Raw genomic sequence first — 17,969 nt, 5'->3', positions numbered from 1 at the left:
TGCTTTCATCTGAATACAAATAGCAAAGGACTGTTATATATAAGAAGAAATATTAGAAGAAATCTTAATATTATTTTTCTCTCTGATGTCCTGAAACGTTCGTTTGTCTGATTTCAAGAAGTTCCGATTCTCCGCCTAGTCGTAAAAGGCAACATTCATCGATTTTGTAACAATTTAAATTTTGAGAGTACTTTGGAAGAGAAGAGAGCCAGCTTACCATAAAGCTTCTTCATAAAAGCCCATCATATTACAAGTAACCCCACGATGAATTCAAAAAGGCACCGACTCATCGGTACACCCTTCTATTGAAAATTGCCTTTCTATTGCTTGCCTTTCTTTCTACAAATCTTGACCATATTAATCGTTTCGGAGATCGGCAAAGCGCCAAGCAATAATTGACCGTCAATTGGATGTCAATTAAATGGCAATGAATACAGAGCCAAAAAGCCTCAATGAATGGAAAAACGTGAATGCAAAAGCCAGCTGAGCGCTGAAGATAGACAAATGGACTAACCGCCGCACAGATATGAAACACTTGATCGTTCGTGTGGTTTTGCAACTCTGTCTTGTAGGATTATCGAAAGCGTTTGGTGACAAAGACTCGGCGACGTGCCACTTCATAGGTTGTGAGTTAGCATTTCAACTGCTTTGTGCGTGTGGCAACTCTCAAAATGAAAAAAGTCGTATGTATGTGCTTGGTCATCATGCGAATCGTTTATACCTCTATTGAGTCGTTAGCCAAATTGGCATTACCATTGCAAATGTTGCATCTCAATTGGTTGTAATCTCATCAAAGCCGAGCTTTAAAAGACATTCGATGGTTTGTAAATGTTTCATGAACATCATAATTGCTGATGCGTAGCGTGAAAGAGAAAGAGTGAGAATGAAAATAAAAATAATACCTGCTCAAGTCCCTCAGTTAAGCAGTCAGACAGTCCTCATATTGTAGCAACATATGCAGCTTGCAGCTCTTTGCAAAGCTTGAACGAGTGGCCTGTTTGCCGCAAAGGCAGACAAATCTTCCCGTAGGCAACTGAATCGACATGCAACATGAATGAAAAAAAATTAATAAAAGAAATGTTCAAAATAAACCTGTAAGAACGGCGCAGCAAGGCAACCGTTCAATTTCTTCTAAGTATCAATATGCTTACCACTTGCAACAACTCTCTGCCACTTTGCGTTGCATTTGTTGCATGCATGCAAATGCTCCATCGAAGACCTCGTTGCCAGCTACAAGTAATAATAATTATAATAACATTTTCTTAATAGGTTTTTAAGTATGTAGGTTTGTTTGGCGCTTTAGAGCTTCTCATTCGTGGCTTGGGTTGCCTTTCAAAATGCTATTAAAAATGTGTTCATAATTGCCGAGTGTTCGCTGCATGGAATTAAGAAGGGCGCTTTTATAATTGGCAGCTACTTTTTTTAAAGAAAATTGTTATTTATTAAATTAAAATAATATATAATTTTCGCTGAGGCGGTTTGAGGTTAGATCACAGAGTGCTTTAATTGTTTTAAGTTGTGTTTTTTATGAACCAAAATATATATTTTTCAAGCATGGTGTGTGACTTTGATAAAACATGTTAAATTCATAATATTATTGAAAATATTCATTAAACGTTCTTCTAACTTTGTTCGACATATGAGAGGAATTTCCATTTTACCATTTGGAGTTGATCTTAAACATTTTAGAGACCGACTGTGTCAGATTTCATTAATTTCATTGGTGAGTATCTTGATTAGACAGTTTTATAATGCTCATTTCTATATATATATAATTCAATTAAGTTAGTTAATAGTTGTGGTTAAGGGGCTATACCAGTGTGACATTTTCAAAAAATCGTTTTTTTATTTTTTGCTAATTCGATAGTTAATACTTTCAAAAATATCCTGTGAGAGTGGTAAGGTCGTATCTACAATAGTTTTTATATGTCACCGTTCTAAAGAGCGACCGCTCGCTGGTGTAAGCAGTCGAAAGCGTTTTTTTCGAAACGACATTTCTCAAAATTGCTGACATCATAACTCAACGAGAAATTGACCGACCGATTTCAAGTTTAAAGTGAGTATTCTTGAATATATTACCTAAAAAATGACCTACGATCTTTTTGATTGTTTGAAAATCGTCAATTTGGCATTAAAAAACGGCCATTTTTTAACCTAAAAAAACGACATTTGTTTCAGAACTACGCCATTTTGTTAATTTTTGATATTTCAAAAATCGTAGTTCATTGTATTGGAAATATTTTCAGCTTTAATAACTTCTTAAATTTTTTTGTTTAAACTACTCATTCGGCCGATATTGGCATCCCATGTCAGCAGTTGGAGAACTTTTTTTTTGGCAGCCTATAACACCGTTTTTTTTTCAATATTTTTGTAAAAAAAAATCTTAAAATATAGCTGAGAATATACCTTATTATGTCGAAAAAACTTAATAGAGGTATGAGTAAAGTCGATATCTTTGGAACTACGGAACTTTAAACAAAAATGATTTGATAATTTTTTTCGATGAGTACCTAAAATAAACAATTTTTGTACCACATTTTTTGATTTTTTGCGATTTCTTTTACATTAAATTCTTAAATTTCGGAATGAGGATTATAGAAAACTATAGAGACTCAATTTCAAGTAAATGGAACCACTGGAACTTGAGAAATCGGAGATATGATTTTAAAAAACAAGTTTGATTAGTTCCATCCAATTTTTTTATATACCAGAACGCCCTCTTACCCTGTTTTTTATTGCCACAAATGGCGTTGAAACTCACTCTTACTCTCTCTCAGTATCTTAACCAATATTGGTCCACTAGCACTAATCAGTAAATACCCACAAAATAATTATAAGTACCGAACTGTGTAGGTCTGGTGTGCGACTTTGATAGAATAAAAATTGCGCCTAAATGTAGGCAACACATTCAACTATTTATCAATATTTTTGGATTTTTTAACAGTAACAAGTGAGAAATATAAATTTTGGTGTCATCTAGATAATGGAAAGGGTTGAAGTGTAGATCAAATTAGGAAAAAAGCTTAACTGAACATAATTGGCTTACTTTCTGAAGAACTATATTGTATTAAAGCAGTACAGCTCACCTGTACTTCAAAGCAAAACAACAATTCTGATCGTGCCACACCCTTTGAGAAAGTGTATATATTTCTCAGCTACTTACTAAGCGCATAATGGGGAACTAGTCACTCATGGGTTGCAAAATTGTAATTATTTTTTTATGACACACAAAACTACATATCCTTTCACGTAGAAAGGACATTTCCACATACACATACATTGTTGTTGTTGTTGTCATGCATGAGCGCAAAACAAATTCCCACTCATTCGAATGCAAGCATTTACGAACACAAAATATGCGCTTTCCATTCGGCGCGTTTACTTTGTAAGCGAGTGGCAGGCAAACACGCACACAGGCACACACACACTCAAGTATGTGTGCTTATGGCAAATGTACAGAAAATACGTGAAAAACTCATAGTGAACGCGAATGCGACGCGTCACCGTTAAAATGTTGCATGGAATTTGAAAAATGCGTTCGCTTGCTGCTGCTGCCACCGCCAACCCCCTATCTTCCTGTGAACAATAACAACAACCTACCGTGCACGGCGTTTACTTCCGTTCACTACCAAAGCGAGTCTTATGCACACACACATACACTTTACATATGGATATGAATATGCAAGGAATCACCCCAAGCTGTATGGCACAACAAACACCGTAGCGTAGTATATAGTAAGTAAGGTGGCTTTGTTATTTGCCACGCCGCATCGCGCTGCATTGCGTCGTCCTGCCCTCCTATCTGCTGGCTTGTATTTGTCCTTTGCGCCGCCAATGTTGCACGCCGCTTGTAAAGGACACAGGGAAAAGCGACAACAACAACAACACCATGACGCATTTGCTTACATTTCCTTCGCTGTCGCTTTGAATGCCAGTTGGTGTAACAGTTATTGTTATTGTCAGCATTTGTTGTTGTTGCTGCCGCTGCGTTGCATGTAGCTTGTTTGTTATTCATCATTTGTCGTCCTTGCTGTCGGCACTGTGACTGCCAGCCAAGTGTGGGGTGCCTTGGCTTGACTGCTTCGCGTTCGCTGCACATATGCCACAATGCAAATGCAAGTCCTCATCCTCTCTCATATATATTTATGTGTATTTGTATGTATGCAGCTGCGTGCTGGTAGTTTGGCAATGCTTTATGACTGTGAATTTCTATCGTATTGTATGTGCGTGTGTTTGGTGCGCTTGTGCGAGTTATCAAAATAATTTTTACAAACAAAATTCCGTGTATGTAACGGGAAAAATACATACATGCAAATGCTCAAAAATTCAATATATTTCTGTTAGGCGACACAAGCGAATTTTTGAGGACTTTCTTTTGATTGCATATGTATGTATATTTTAAGTGCTTTGAACGGGTTTCTTCTGGCTGCATTCAGACGAGCTTTCTTTCAAAAAATGTTTCTAAAGATGGCTAAAGCTTAAAATTAATCTAATAATCAAAATATTGAATAATTTACGAATAACCAGTTTCACAAAGAACAAGCTCCAACCTAAAAAGTCTGTGAATGCCCGTTCTACTACCAGGCTAACATCCTGGTTTCAATACCAATTTCATTTAAAAAAGCTTATAAATGAAAAATACTCAGAGGAGGTTAAGAAAGGTCCCCTACCTCAATTGTAACCTCACAAATCATGTGAAATATGTGTATCTACACAACAAACAATTGCAGCAGTTTCTCTTCGGTATTAGATTCCCAGTGCAACATATATATATTTGGCGTAGGAACCGCTTTAAAGTCGAATCCACCAGAGCGCGCCACTCATTCCTCCTTTCTGCTTTTTGGCGCCAACTGGAAACACCAAGTGAAGCCAGGTCACTTTCCACTTGGTCTTTCCATCGGAGTGGAGGTCGTCCTCTTCCGCGGCTTTCTCCAGCGGGTACTGCATCGAACACTTTCAGAGCCGCAGTGTTTTCATCCATCCGTACAACATGGATGGAGCGTACCCGCTGTCTTTTTATTCGCTGAACTATGTCAATGTCATCGTATAAATCGTACAGCTCATCGTTTCATCGAAAACCACAAGAGTCGTCTCATCGGATGTTGTCATCGTCCACGCTTCAGCGCCACACATCAGGATGGGAATAAGAAGTGACTTGTAGGGTTTGCCAGTACAATAGATTTACTAAACTCCTATGATCGTTTAAAAAATTATATTTAACTGCTTGAGCTATTCTTCGCATCTGGTAGCCTACAGGCTGGTTAAAATATGCGTTTCGGGAATTTTCAAAAGCTCGTCCAACCATTTTATAAATTAAATAATTAAGTTTTTAGAGCTCATTAAACGTATTATTAATTTATAGTATCTACTGTTATTTTAAAGTTTCCATAAATTTATATCAGTTTTCCAGTCTAATAAAGAGATTATATACAGCTGACTGTTGGTCTTGGAAAATACTTTTAAAATTTATGTATAAATAAGAATTTGTTAGATGACAACATCAATTTCATGCAAAAAGTTTAATAAAACCAATATTTGTTGACTAAATTTAACGAAAAAGTAGCTCAGCCTAAATGTAGGCAACAAAAAATAATATTTCTAAAAAATACTATTTTTCTTAGTTTTAAATTTAAGTTGCTTTAAATAATCGAAATAATTGCAATTTTCACTTTTTTATTTAAAATCAGGGTCTTCAGCCTAAATGCAGGCAACATAAAATTAGGTAAAATTTTAAGTTTTAATATTTTCTTTATTAAAAACTGTATTTATAACAAATTCAGAATATTTTCAATTTATTAAACCTTTTGCTCCCCAATTTCAATGTCATGGGATTTCAAAGAATATAACCATTCTTCAAAATTCAAACCAGCGTTAAACAATTTTCTATGCCAGCAATACATGCAGCTGTCTCGATTAAAGTGAGCAAACGAGCATTTGGTGGTATGTTTCTACTCATATGTCTAAATATCAGTAACGGTGCACTGCATTAATGTGAGTGTCATTGCTGTGAACATATGCATTTGTATAAATGTAAGCAGTTATGTTCATTTTTATGGTGAAACGTATTCCCTCACTCACCCCTCATTGCCTTACTCAATAAGTATTGTATATCGTTATTTCACTCGGATCATCTATGATCCTTCAAAAACTAGTTGTGTGTGAACTATCCACTATTCTCATTATCAACTATCCACGTTTGCCGATTTTCACAATTCACATTTCGCTGCAGAGTGCATTCACCTTTGCGGTGTATTGTAACCAAGATTGTTTGGAGAATGAAAACCAATAATTTCCTCGAAGGCAAGGGAAATGAAATGTGTGGATAATTTTGCAATTTTAATCTTTATATACTCGAACAGCTAATAAATTTATTTGAAACATTTTAAGCCGCAAAAGATTTCTTGAAAATTATTTTTTAAAAAAGTGTTGCCAACTGTTAATATTTCTTGAGGAAATTATGATTAACAAGAAGCTGCAACTAATATTACAATTTTATTTCTACATATAGCATTCAGAGAAAACAGAAAAATATGTTAATCAGAGTTGGAAGGCAAGGGTTGCCACTTTTTTTTGGAACAATATGCGGATAATTTTGAAATTTTATTCTTTACACACTAATACAGTTAATAAATTTGTTTGAATTTTTTTAATTCGCAGAGATCTTATTAAAAAAATTTACAAAAAAGGGTTACCAGGTGTTCATACATATTTCTTTAGAAAATTAAAATTAACAAGAAGATGCAGAAAACATTACAAATTTATATCTGCACAATATGTCATTCACAAAAGGTTTATTATTAGAAAAAAATGTAAATCAGAGTTGCCACCTTTTTTTGAGAAATTGAGAAATTGTTAATAAATTTGCTGTAATTTTTAAATTTTTTGTAATACATAATAAATTAAAATTGTGTGTATGGGTTATAATTAGAATTTATTTGAAAGTGGTTGCCACCTCTGATTAATTTCAAAGTCTGTGAACTTAATCTAAACTTACAAAAATAAATAAATTTGTATAAAAAATTAAACAATAAGCTTATATTTTAGACATCTATAAAAAATAAGAACAAAATATATGGAGTTGCCACCTGACTTAAAAAAATAAGTTCTCAAAATTAGTCTAATAGGCTGAAAAATTAAATAATTTTAATTCATTAATGTTATTTAACATTGTTCTCAATTTTAAATATTTTATTTGACATCTTATATAATATTTTTGTTTTTAAGATGTTTAATAGAATATTTTTTTTTTACTCTAATAATTTATTTACTTATTTTTTTATTTTATCCCAAACCAAAAATTTTGATCATACTTTACAAAATAATAGAAAAATAATTATTCATCCAGTTTCATTCGCTGCCTGCAATTCAACTCTCATATACATGTATATATGTATGTATGTGTGAGTATATGCTTGCCTTGCATACTTTCAGAATGTCAGAAGCTCACAGAATGCTAACATTTCCATTTGATTTGTAATTTTGCGTAGCGCTAGCCGAATATTTACTTACCAACATTCCATAATTATAGGGAGGTTCATACACACACATACATACATACACGCGCAAATAACGCGAAATATGCCATTTGCGCTACACACACATATTAGTATGCTGGCAGTTGTTAGTCCTTTTGGACTATCTTTGCACCCCTAAAAATTCCATACGAACAATCCACCACAACATAAAGTCAGCCAAGTGAAACACCAGCACGATCAGCGGTGAGCGTCCAAGGGCTAACACCATAAACCACCACCAGAGGTATATCTACATATGGATGCTTCTATGTATGTGTGTAATCGCTGAACGCCTGCATTTCGAACGCACTTTATTGCAATTTCTAATTGGAATCAGCGGTAAAAATAGTAGTTTCGAAGTGAACACAAACAGTACACATGAGCAGCTGAAATACTGAAATTTTTCGGGAATGCCAATGAGGCATACGTGCATATGTATGTGTGTATGTGTACGATGTCTGCAAGTTAAAGGGGCAATTGGAATTTCGTGAAATTCATATGAGCGACGTAGGACAGCTGAAACACGCCGAACGCTAATAAACCAAAATAGAAATTGTTGAGGCGAAGGTGAGCACCGTTGAGTTGGTGATGGTGGTGGCGGCAGAGGGGGGGGACACACATTGTCGGGGAACAACCCTGCCCTATGGCACGGCACGACAGGCTGACTGCTAACGACCAACAAGCAATGCCAGCATGCATTTGGGCCAACGTAGCGCGCTGCCGGCTGCTGCACATTTTCACAAAATAATAAAGGTCGTCGCGGTGTTTGGGGTGGTTTTTGTGTGCTTGGCATTATTATTTTTTTCCAATAATAACGAAAATAAAACACAACAACAACAAGCATGCTTGCGCATAAAATGCGACATTTGCTGAAGCCAAGCTAGCGCTTGTGGTTGTTGTTGTTGTTTTTATAATTTTTTTTGTAGTTGTTGTTGTTGTCGACATTCTCGAGATTCCTGAGATTCCGAAGGGGGCGCGACATGGCTAAGCGCGCATAGAAATACACACACACTCACACTCATTTATATAAATATATACACTCATAATCATACATATACATATATACACACACATTCAATTATACTTGCCTGCCACATTCGCCTAGAAATATGCCTAAAACCACTACAGTGCCACATGAAAATTAATGAGAATTATGATTATTAACTGCGCGCTGCCAAGCGGCAAATATTGAGTATACGAGTAGGTGTAGCGCAGGGTAGAAGACGCTCATTAATTGAAATTAGGAGACCGTGAAACGCAGGAAATGTCGTACAAACCACGTTTTCATTGCGTTCATTCGACAGCATATGTCACACACGCACACATATACATATATACACATATGTATATAAATATATAAACTTACTCACATATCCTTTCTAGCTGCCTAATTGCAATTAGAAACACTCAAATGCTCAAATACTCAAATTTGAGTGATGAGTGATTTAGATTTTTTTTTTGTTGTTGTTGATTATTATTTTTGTCTCGCTACAATTTCCTTACAACCACAAGCGGACTCATTTTCGACTTTTTTTTTTTTGTAATTTCACTTTCACTCAAAGCGCTCAATGCGAGCCTTACTTGCTTATGAGTAAGTCTGTATATATATTAATATATCTATGTGTGTCTAGCGCCACAACAATGAGTTATCCTGCGTTGCCGTGGCATTCATTGCCTTTTGCCTTCATTACACTTAAACAAAACACACAAACACACTCTCATTCACACACATACACATACAGATATTCGCTGCTCTCATTCACTTTTTTCTCTCTTTACTTATTACTACTCTTGTTGTTGTTGTTGTTGTTGACATTTTGATTATTTTCTCGTCTGTTTTTGTTTTGAATGAACAACGCACTAAATGCCTTGCCTTCTACACGCCAGTTTCGTGTACATATTCGTGCGTGGCGGTGGTGTTCGTGTCGCATTGTCCACACACAGGCGTATTTTCAGCGTTTGTACAATACATTTGTACGTGCTTGTTGTATTTGCAATTGTTGTTGTGCGTGTTATTTGCTTTGCAATAATTTTTGTGTTTATCGTGAAAAATTTGCTAGTTTCTGACCAAATTGTATGTGCTCCCACTATAGCGCTCATTGAATGTGAAGTGTGCTAAAACGTAATAAAATAAATATTTGGCAGTGCATTGCAACAACTTCATATAAATAATCTATATAAACATATACCAAAGGTTCTAAAGAATATATATATATATATATGCAGCATTTGTGCTAAAAAACGCGCTGAAAGATCAGTAAATCAATAAAAAAATAAATAAAATTATTTAAAGTGCTTCTCTTGAGAATTGTTTTATTTAGTTTTTTGGTGAAATTTCAAAATTTATTCGAAACCTGAAGAACACGGCACCAAAGTGGCGCCGTTATCAAAAAATATGGATTACCTGGAGGAATTTAGGGCCTTATCCGGTGAGTGTACTTGAAAGTGTTGGGTGTATAAAAATAAGAAGAAGCAGAAGTATTACCAAAGCGCAATGAAAACAAAGAGCTCTCAATGTTTCGATTATAAGATACTATGAATGCTATTCTTCCTCTGTGATAATGATACTGAACTACAAATCCTAAACTACTGATCTTATTGAAAATATTTCAATGCACGAATGATCATTAATTTGTGAAACAACATTTTATTTGTTAACAATATTGAACTATTTTTCAATCTTTTTTATCATATGACAACACTTCTTAATACTTATCAGCCATATAAACATTTCTTAAAGCTATTTGTATTGATTGCATTTAATACGAAAAATTCCAAAATGTATGGCAATTATACTTAGAAACTACAGTTGATCTTCCAAAACTCAAACTCTGAATTGGCTATAGAAAAAAAAAAAAAATTTCATACAAATTGCCTTCTCTCCCCAAGTCGAAGTTTTTTGTGGATTGTGGTGATTCGAGTTAGGGAAGCTCAACTTTAGTTTCAATTATACGCCTTCTTAGAACTCTTTAAAACTCTCAAACGTTCTTAAACCCCTTTAAAACACTTATGAAACAAACTTTTTTAAGGCAGTAGTCTGCTTTACAGGCTTAAAAAATCTATTTTTTTGTTTTGTTTTAAATCTCTTCCAAAACTATCCAAGAATATGTCTTTAAAATTCCAGAGGCCAATTCGACATATTTTCGAAGCTAGAGCAGTTTTAGTGGCCGAGCGTCGAGCAGGTGCGAATGCTCAGGCAGACTTTAAAGCCCGTTTTCTCGAGTTTTCATTTTCACAAGTGTTAGAAAACGGTGCCGGTGCAATAGCAAAAATAATATATGTCCGATTGAAAAAAAAAACCAAAGTGATCTAGCTTAAGTATTAAATTATCTTCTAAAAAAGTTGGACAAATGTATTATTTAAACTATTTGTTTTGCAACTTAAAGTCAATTTTTTTCTTAAAAAAGTAAATTTTTTTTCAAACTTCGATAAAATTTGGAATTTTATAACTTCTTCGGTATTTTTTTTAGTTCATAAAGAAAAGAAACTTATAAAAATTAAAAAAAAATTTGGTTCCACTATTTCAGTCGCATCGCACGACCTCCATCACCGGCACCGATTTACAAGTGCAGACTCCAGGCGCTCCAGAAAAATACTTACAACTTTGAAAAAATTTCAATATTTTTGAATAATAAATATTGTTTTTTAAGCCTTAAATAAAGTACACTATCGTCTTAAAATTCCGTTTACCGCAATCATTTCCTTCCCTTAAAAAAAAATGGATAAAAATACGCTTTTTTCGGCTTCTAAAGCAGACTACTGCCTTAAATTAAACATTACATAGAGGAGGCAACTCTACTCAAAAATGTTTTTTTTTTAACTGTAAGCTTCATAAGCAACATCGGCAATTTGTAATAGTTTTTTCATTATCATTTATTTTGGGTTTAAAAAAATTTCAAACAGGTGGCAACACCTTCACCTAAAAAGGTACAATCCAATAATATACTTTGTTTTTAAGCACTTTACTTCAACAAAGTTTTGGAGCGTTGGCTCAGTACCTCATTTAGAATAATGTTTCTGAAACCTAGATATATCTAGCTAAGATTCTTGGAAACACGGCTGAGCACCATTTTATGAAAATGCTTAATTTCAATATAATAATTGTGAAGTACTTACAACAAATATTATATGGAATTTATGTTGCATTTAAAAACTATGACTAAGAAACGACTCGAGCCTGAGTCGGACTTTTCGTCACTGTTTCGGTGGTTCATGAGTAATATTTATTACTAAACACTTTAAATTATGTGGTTCTTGCAAACTTCCAAAAATTATAAAAATTATTATGAGAGGCTTACCAATGGCGCGTTCGAATCTTCAATGATTCATGGTTTTATTTATGGAACACAATACTGAATAGAATACTTACTTATACTTAGAAAAGTTGTTCAATTTAAAGTTCAAGTTATGATTAATGATTTTTTTTTTTAATTTTAGTAAAAAAAAATATATCTACGTATATATATATATATACAACTCCGAAATCTAAATTAAACTGACTGTAGAACAAGAGAAAAAAATATCTGCAAAAAATCCACAATTTATTCCATGAAACTCTTTATAAAGATTTTTATAAGTAATGGCGGTATTTAGGGACTCATAGGAACTCTGAAAACTTAAGGAGAGTTACTAAAATCTGAAAGAATAATTACTCTCAGACATTCATTCTGCTGATAATCATAAGTCGGGGCTCGTCTTTCATGGAAAAGGTATGAATATATCTTAATCTGAAGTTTCCCATTTAAGCTGTTGTGTTCACCAAAGTTTCTTTTACGAAATCAAGCGGGAAATTTATCGATAATAAATATTTATATATAATATGATATTTTTATATAGATACAGTAAACACAAGATAACTTAAAAAAAAGTTAATTCACTCAAAACCACTCTAAAATAGAACCCATGAATTGATAATTTTTTATTCGCCAAAAATGAAAAAAGATCCACCTCATACCGAAAGCTTACTATTTAAATGACAGGACATTCGCAGCACATTAAATGTGAATCACTGAAAGCAACAACAAGTGGGCACAAAACACAAATTTTCAATCACCTAAGGACGCAACGAACTCATTCACCCACCACCCCATCTCCAGATATGCGTGCTCATCGCACTATTTCGTTGACTGACCGTACCCATGTAGATAGCTTAGAGTATTTAATAAAAACGTCAAAATGAATAGAAATGCGCACGAGTGAGCATCATTCATCAAATTCATGAGTTATCTGCGCTTTGTTAAATATTTCTTCTACTTTTTTTCCTCTTTGAATGCGTAAAATATAAAAAGCACTTAATGAACCGCAGCTGAAGGTTAGCTCTGCAGTAAACAAGGATATAGAGTAGGGGAGGCGGTACAGCTGGCGGCCGACTGACGCTTGACTGAAGGCGCAGTGACCCAGTGTTGCTTCAAAGCGCTTTGTTAGGCAGTAGTTGCAAAGAAGGGGCGCTATGATTACAAAACTAATAATGTGATGACCAATAGTTGATAGTATGCTTGATTTAATAACCGGTTTTATTTTCGTTTGAAAGGACTGTTGAATAACAAAAATAGTTTGGCGCTCGATTTGTTACTGGGTTGAGTTGGTGGCTAGGTTGGTTTAGGGGTTAGTTGAGTTGGAAATTTAATTAAAATTTATTTTTTTTGTTTTTTTAATTATTAGTTTTTTATATACTTTTTTTTCAAAATAAAACAAGTTGCTCAGAAATAATTAATTTATAACTAGTTCTGTCGTTACTAGACTGTAACTAGTTCTCTTGGAATGTGTTCTAAGATATATTTTTTTAATATTTTTTATTAGTCGATAAATTTCAGTAATTTAAATCGCTTAATAATTTAAAAATATTTTTTCAATGACTAGACCACAACTAGTTATTTTGGAGTCAGTTTTTAAATACATATTAAATTAAATCTAATGAGTAGTCTTAGCTGTGAGAAACAATAATTTGGAAGTTTGTTTTGTGTTAAACAAAACTAGCTGGAGATTGAGTGATGAAAGGCGACCTTGAATAGTCTTTTCTTCTACAAATTCCTCCCAAATATTTTTGTTGTGTTTTATTTTCTAATCACCCTTAATTTAATCTCAAAAACTAATTTTTCAACTCAATAATCCAACATAACCAATCATTCTGAAACTAGACCGCAACTAGTTACTTTTGGATGAGTACAAATTTTATCTAAATATTTGTGCGTTAATCTGACTGGCATCACTACTTCTAATAATGTTGCTTTCCGTTACACTTATTCTTTAGTAAACCCTTCCGAAATATTTTTGAAAAAAAAAATCCAGTCTCTTATCTCCACTTGTAAACTTTTCCCATTTTCATACATGTTCCACTCCCGCTGCAAGATATAATCGAGCGAGCAATTACTAACCCACAAAATGACAAAAAAAACAGAAATCGTTTATGCCAAAAGGACTTTTCATAGCATGCTTTCATGCGCAAAAATAGCCTCAAAATTGAAATTGCACACACACACGCGCGCGCACACTCGCACATACAGAGACACACTCAGCGCCAGCGCCTGCTGACAAAATGATTTAAATTTACATATTATATAAGTTTAGATTTGTTGTTGTTGTTTTATTTTATTTTATTTCGCTAACACACGCACTTGCACACACACAGATAAACAACAACAAACAGTGACACAACAAAATGTGGCAGACTCAACTGGTCGCGCAAGTGGCAGCTGTCAGCCTGCTTTGCAGCATATTGAGCCGGCGATGGCGACGTCAATGATGGCTTGGTTGAAGGTGGTGGCCGTGTCATTGGGGGTAGGCTGCAAAGAATTTTCCTTTTATGAAGAGTGGAACAACAATAACAATAAGGCATTGCAAATTGTTGCTTTTTTTGCTTGTCTGCCAGTGAAACCATTCTGCAAACCATCAGCCCTCACACTCACTTAGAACCTTCGGCAAGTCACCCCTTGGGATAGGCAAAGTTTGACAAATGCGTAAAATGAAAAACCACTTGAGATTTGCCTTTCAAGTGCATTTTTTACGCATTTAGCAAATAATTTGTATGCTCTATAGCTGCAAAACAGTGACACATCGCTTGTGATAGGGAGTGTGTAGGTGATATATCAGCTTTCGATTTATTGTAATATATGTAAATAGAAGAATGCATAATCATTTTAAGCTATTTCGTCTCTCCGCACAATCTAAAAATAAAAATCATTTCATATTCACACAAGCACCTACATACATACGAAGAATATTTTGTCGATATGTATGCCCACCCTTGGTATGTGCGGAATTCGTGTGAGTGCGCAAAAAAAAGTTATGCCAAAAATTCGCTTGTATATCATTAAGAATCATGTATATGTATGTATGCAAATGATGTGTCTCGCTTGCGGCAAAATATGAATTTAAATTTCTATTTACTTACAATCAGCCGCACAGAAATATGCGCACCTTCCTTCAGAAGCACCCAGCAGGAAAGCGTAGAGTGAGAATATTTAAATATATTAAAGAAATAGAAGTCAAGTCAAGAGAGTCCTGTTTCATTATTTATTCACCTCATATGTAGACTAAGTTCTGAGAAAGTGCTTCCAAACAAAATTTATTAAAAATAATGTCTAATAGCGAAACTATGTTCTTTAAAAACAGCTGTTGTGAATTCTTCAAATCAGCTGATTTCAATAAATTTAATTTTTGGTAAAAAACCCTTTATATTTCTTCACTTTTTATTTCTTATATTAATAAATTTAAGTTAATTAGCATTTTGAAAATTATTTTATCTATCTTCATATATATGTATTTTGAATTTTATGAAAGAAACAATTTTCCCTCACCTGAAAATTTCGTACTGGCCGCATACTCATGCCCATTGTATTGGTTCCAATTAGAGTTCATTGCTTTCAATATTTTGCTTTCGGCGTTGCTTAAGCTGCCAAAAAAGATTACGAGCTAAACGCCGATATGGCGTATTTACGCAACGCCAACGGTAGTTTAGCACCTTTTGAAGGGGGATTTACCTACTTAAAAATATATTTATTTTTTTTATATTTTATTTCGAATCTTTTCATAACTTCAATTCTGAAATTGTACAATAAAATATTCCACATTCGTAAGATATGCTGAGAGCCTCAGCTATCAAAATTGTTTACATCTTCAGAGTTATATGTATATTAAAAAAGAGTGAGTTCAGAGTTATAATTTACATATATAATAGCTGCCATCGATTGGTCACTTCTCTGCTCGCTATCTTTGGACGCTGCTTGCCTGTCAAAAATTTTACATGTGAAAGCAACAACAAAGATATCTAGTTGAATTCGTGCTGGAGAGTATGCGAATACCTCATTAAAATTTCAATAGTCGCTTGCTGAGTGCTACCAAGTTTTGTTTTACTCATTTTAGAACCATTTTACTATTGTGAACGGCTCAAAGAACAAATTACTGTCAAAATAATAAAAATTGTTATCCACAAATTTGAAATTGAAAAGGGCAGGCGAAGATAAATCGTTAGTATTTTTGTATTGAATTTATTGAATAAAAAACTTGAATAAAAAGTAAATTTGTTGCAGAAAACGTTAGACATAGACGGTGGTTGAAGAGTTCAGTGCGACCAAGAACCTACAATTCGATTTCAGTGCTGCCAGTTTGTATTCAAATTTGGAAAGTTTGTTCGATTGGCTTGTCTATAGCAGTTAGCCAATCGATGACAGCTAATATATATCAATCGACTACAAGTTTCTCGACAGATACAAGTTTCTAACGTTCTCACGATGCTCACTGAATACTTCATGTCTCTCAAGTACTTCAGTTCCTAATAAGTATACTACTCAAAATACTTCTGAAACAATATCAATGGATAATTTATGACAAAACAACGATCCAATCATTACTCCTTAATAAAGGAGGTTTTGACTTTGTTACCTAAGAGATAGTACTATGTTAGGTTAGGTTAGGTACGAAGGCTGATCCCTGAAAAAGGATACACACTTAGACAATTAATAAAATAAAATTCAACATCCTCGGGGCATTCAATATTCCGTCATCCTTCATCCTCTTCCAGGCAGCTTTTGCAGATAGACTAAGTGAAGTCCAAATCTACTAATCCAGTAATTCTAAAAATCGGATTAATAACTATCTAATCTATCATATCTGTGTTGACTTTTCTAAACATAATGACGATTGATAATTTTCTCTTTCGAGAGAATAATCAAAACTAATCTATATTAAAACAATATTTTGAAGATATATATATATATTAGGTATACAACTTTGCTTCCGCCGTTTTCCGATAGATGTCTCTGGGGTCAAGCACTGGTCGATTAAATCGTTTTATATCGATCTTGGACATTTGTATCAACATTAATCCAACAAAATATTTGTAGAGACCTAATATTAAGCTGGAGATTATATTGGGCAAGTGAAAAGAGCATTAACTTTCCCTAAGTTACGATTGTCGGATTATAGGATTCTCTTATACTCAATCGAATATGCTGTTAGTATAAAGAAAATTTATATATGACTCTTACTAAAAATATTAGAAAAATCAGCTGTCGAAATCTTTAGTCAAATTTTAACTCTATTTAACTCATCAAAATAAAGTAGGAAAAAATTAAAATTAAATTTGATACAAATTAAACCTTAACATGATTATTGTGATCCAATTGTTTTTTGTTGTTTTTGTGCTTTTTTTGTTATGTTTTCTGTGCAACATTAACAAATCGTCATTAAATTAGCATAATTTATTTGAAACTTAACACAAATTCGTAAATCAGATTTTACTAGAGCTAACTGGCGCACAGCTAATTCAAGCGGCAATCGGCAGACGAGTTGAGTTGATCGTGTGAATGGTAATGAAGAGCAGCTTGTTTTTCGCTTGCAGCGTAGTTATGGTTAAATGAGCAGCTTGTAGAAATAGAAAAAGAGGTTCTCAAATGAATATGTTAATGAGCTTTTATGAGTTTAAAGTTTGTGTCTGTATGTATGTTTAAGTGTATTTATGTATATTTACGAATTTATGCTAAGCAGCAGGTGCGCTACAGATTCATATCGATGAATATGTTTATGAATATATATGAGTATGAATTAATGTTTTTCTGAATATTTGTAAGTATGTATGAAGTATTTTTGTATGAAAGTGTGTGACAACTCATTTTCAACCAAATTTTTGATTTTTTTTAAACGCCGTTGATTCACCAAAGCAACAAAAAACAAAATTCATTGAATTCCCCGAAAAACTTTTGATTTTACCCCAGCGATAAACGAAAATAATTTATGTAAAATGCATTTTTGATAAATAAAAATTTATAATCCATTACTCCATTTGATGGTCACTCTACTCACTCTCAATATTATTTTCATTTCTGGCATTTTCTCCATTTTCTTGTACCGCCGCGCTCAATTAATTAATTGCTTATGCAAAACAGCTGTATAGCGCTTTTTTGTTGTTGTTGTGATAAGCCAAAATAAGCGGCGGCTTGAGCGATTGTGCCGTTCAAA

The 17,969-nt window shown here is 33.8% G+C and overlaps 1 protein-coding gene across 12 annotated transcripts in view; it reads left to right on the top strand.

Moving 5' to 3' along the window:
* Positions 1–17,969, top strand: part of LOC105209978 (protein scalloped) — a 245,133-nt gene that overhangs the window by 178,948 nt on the left and 48,216 nt on the right. Inside the window, exon 1 of one of the 12 annotated variants that reach the window (XM_011180686.3) lies at positions 9,468–9,943. The exons of the other annotated variants lie outside the window; for them this stretch is intronic. Coding sequence (XP_011178988.3) covers positions 9,910–9,943 — 34 coding nt within the window. The 5' untranslated portion in view covers positions 9,468–9,909. Of the gene's footprint in view, positions 1–9,467; positions 9,944–17,969 lie in introns of those variants that run through there. 12 annotated transcript variants of the gene reach the window in all.

This window comes from Zeugodacus cucurbitae, chromosome 5 (genome assembly GCF_028554725.1).
Source record: "Zeugodacus cucurbitae isolate PBARC_wt_2022May chromosome 5, idZeuCucr1.2, whole genome shotgun sequence".
Classification (NCBI taxonomy): Eukaryota; Metazoa; Arthropoda; class Insecta; order Diptera; family Tephritidae; genus Zeugodacus; species Zeugodacus cucurbitae.
This window is presented reverse-complemented; position numbering and strand designations above follow the sequence as displayed.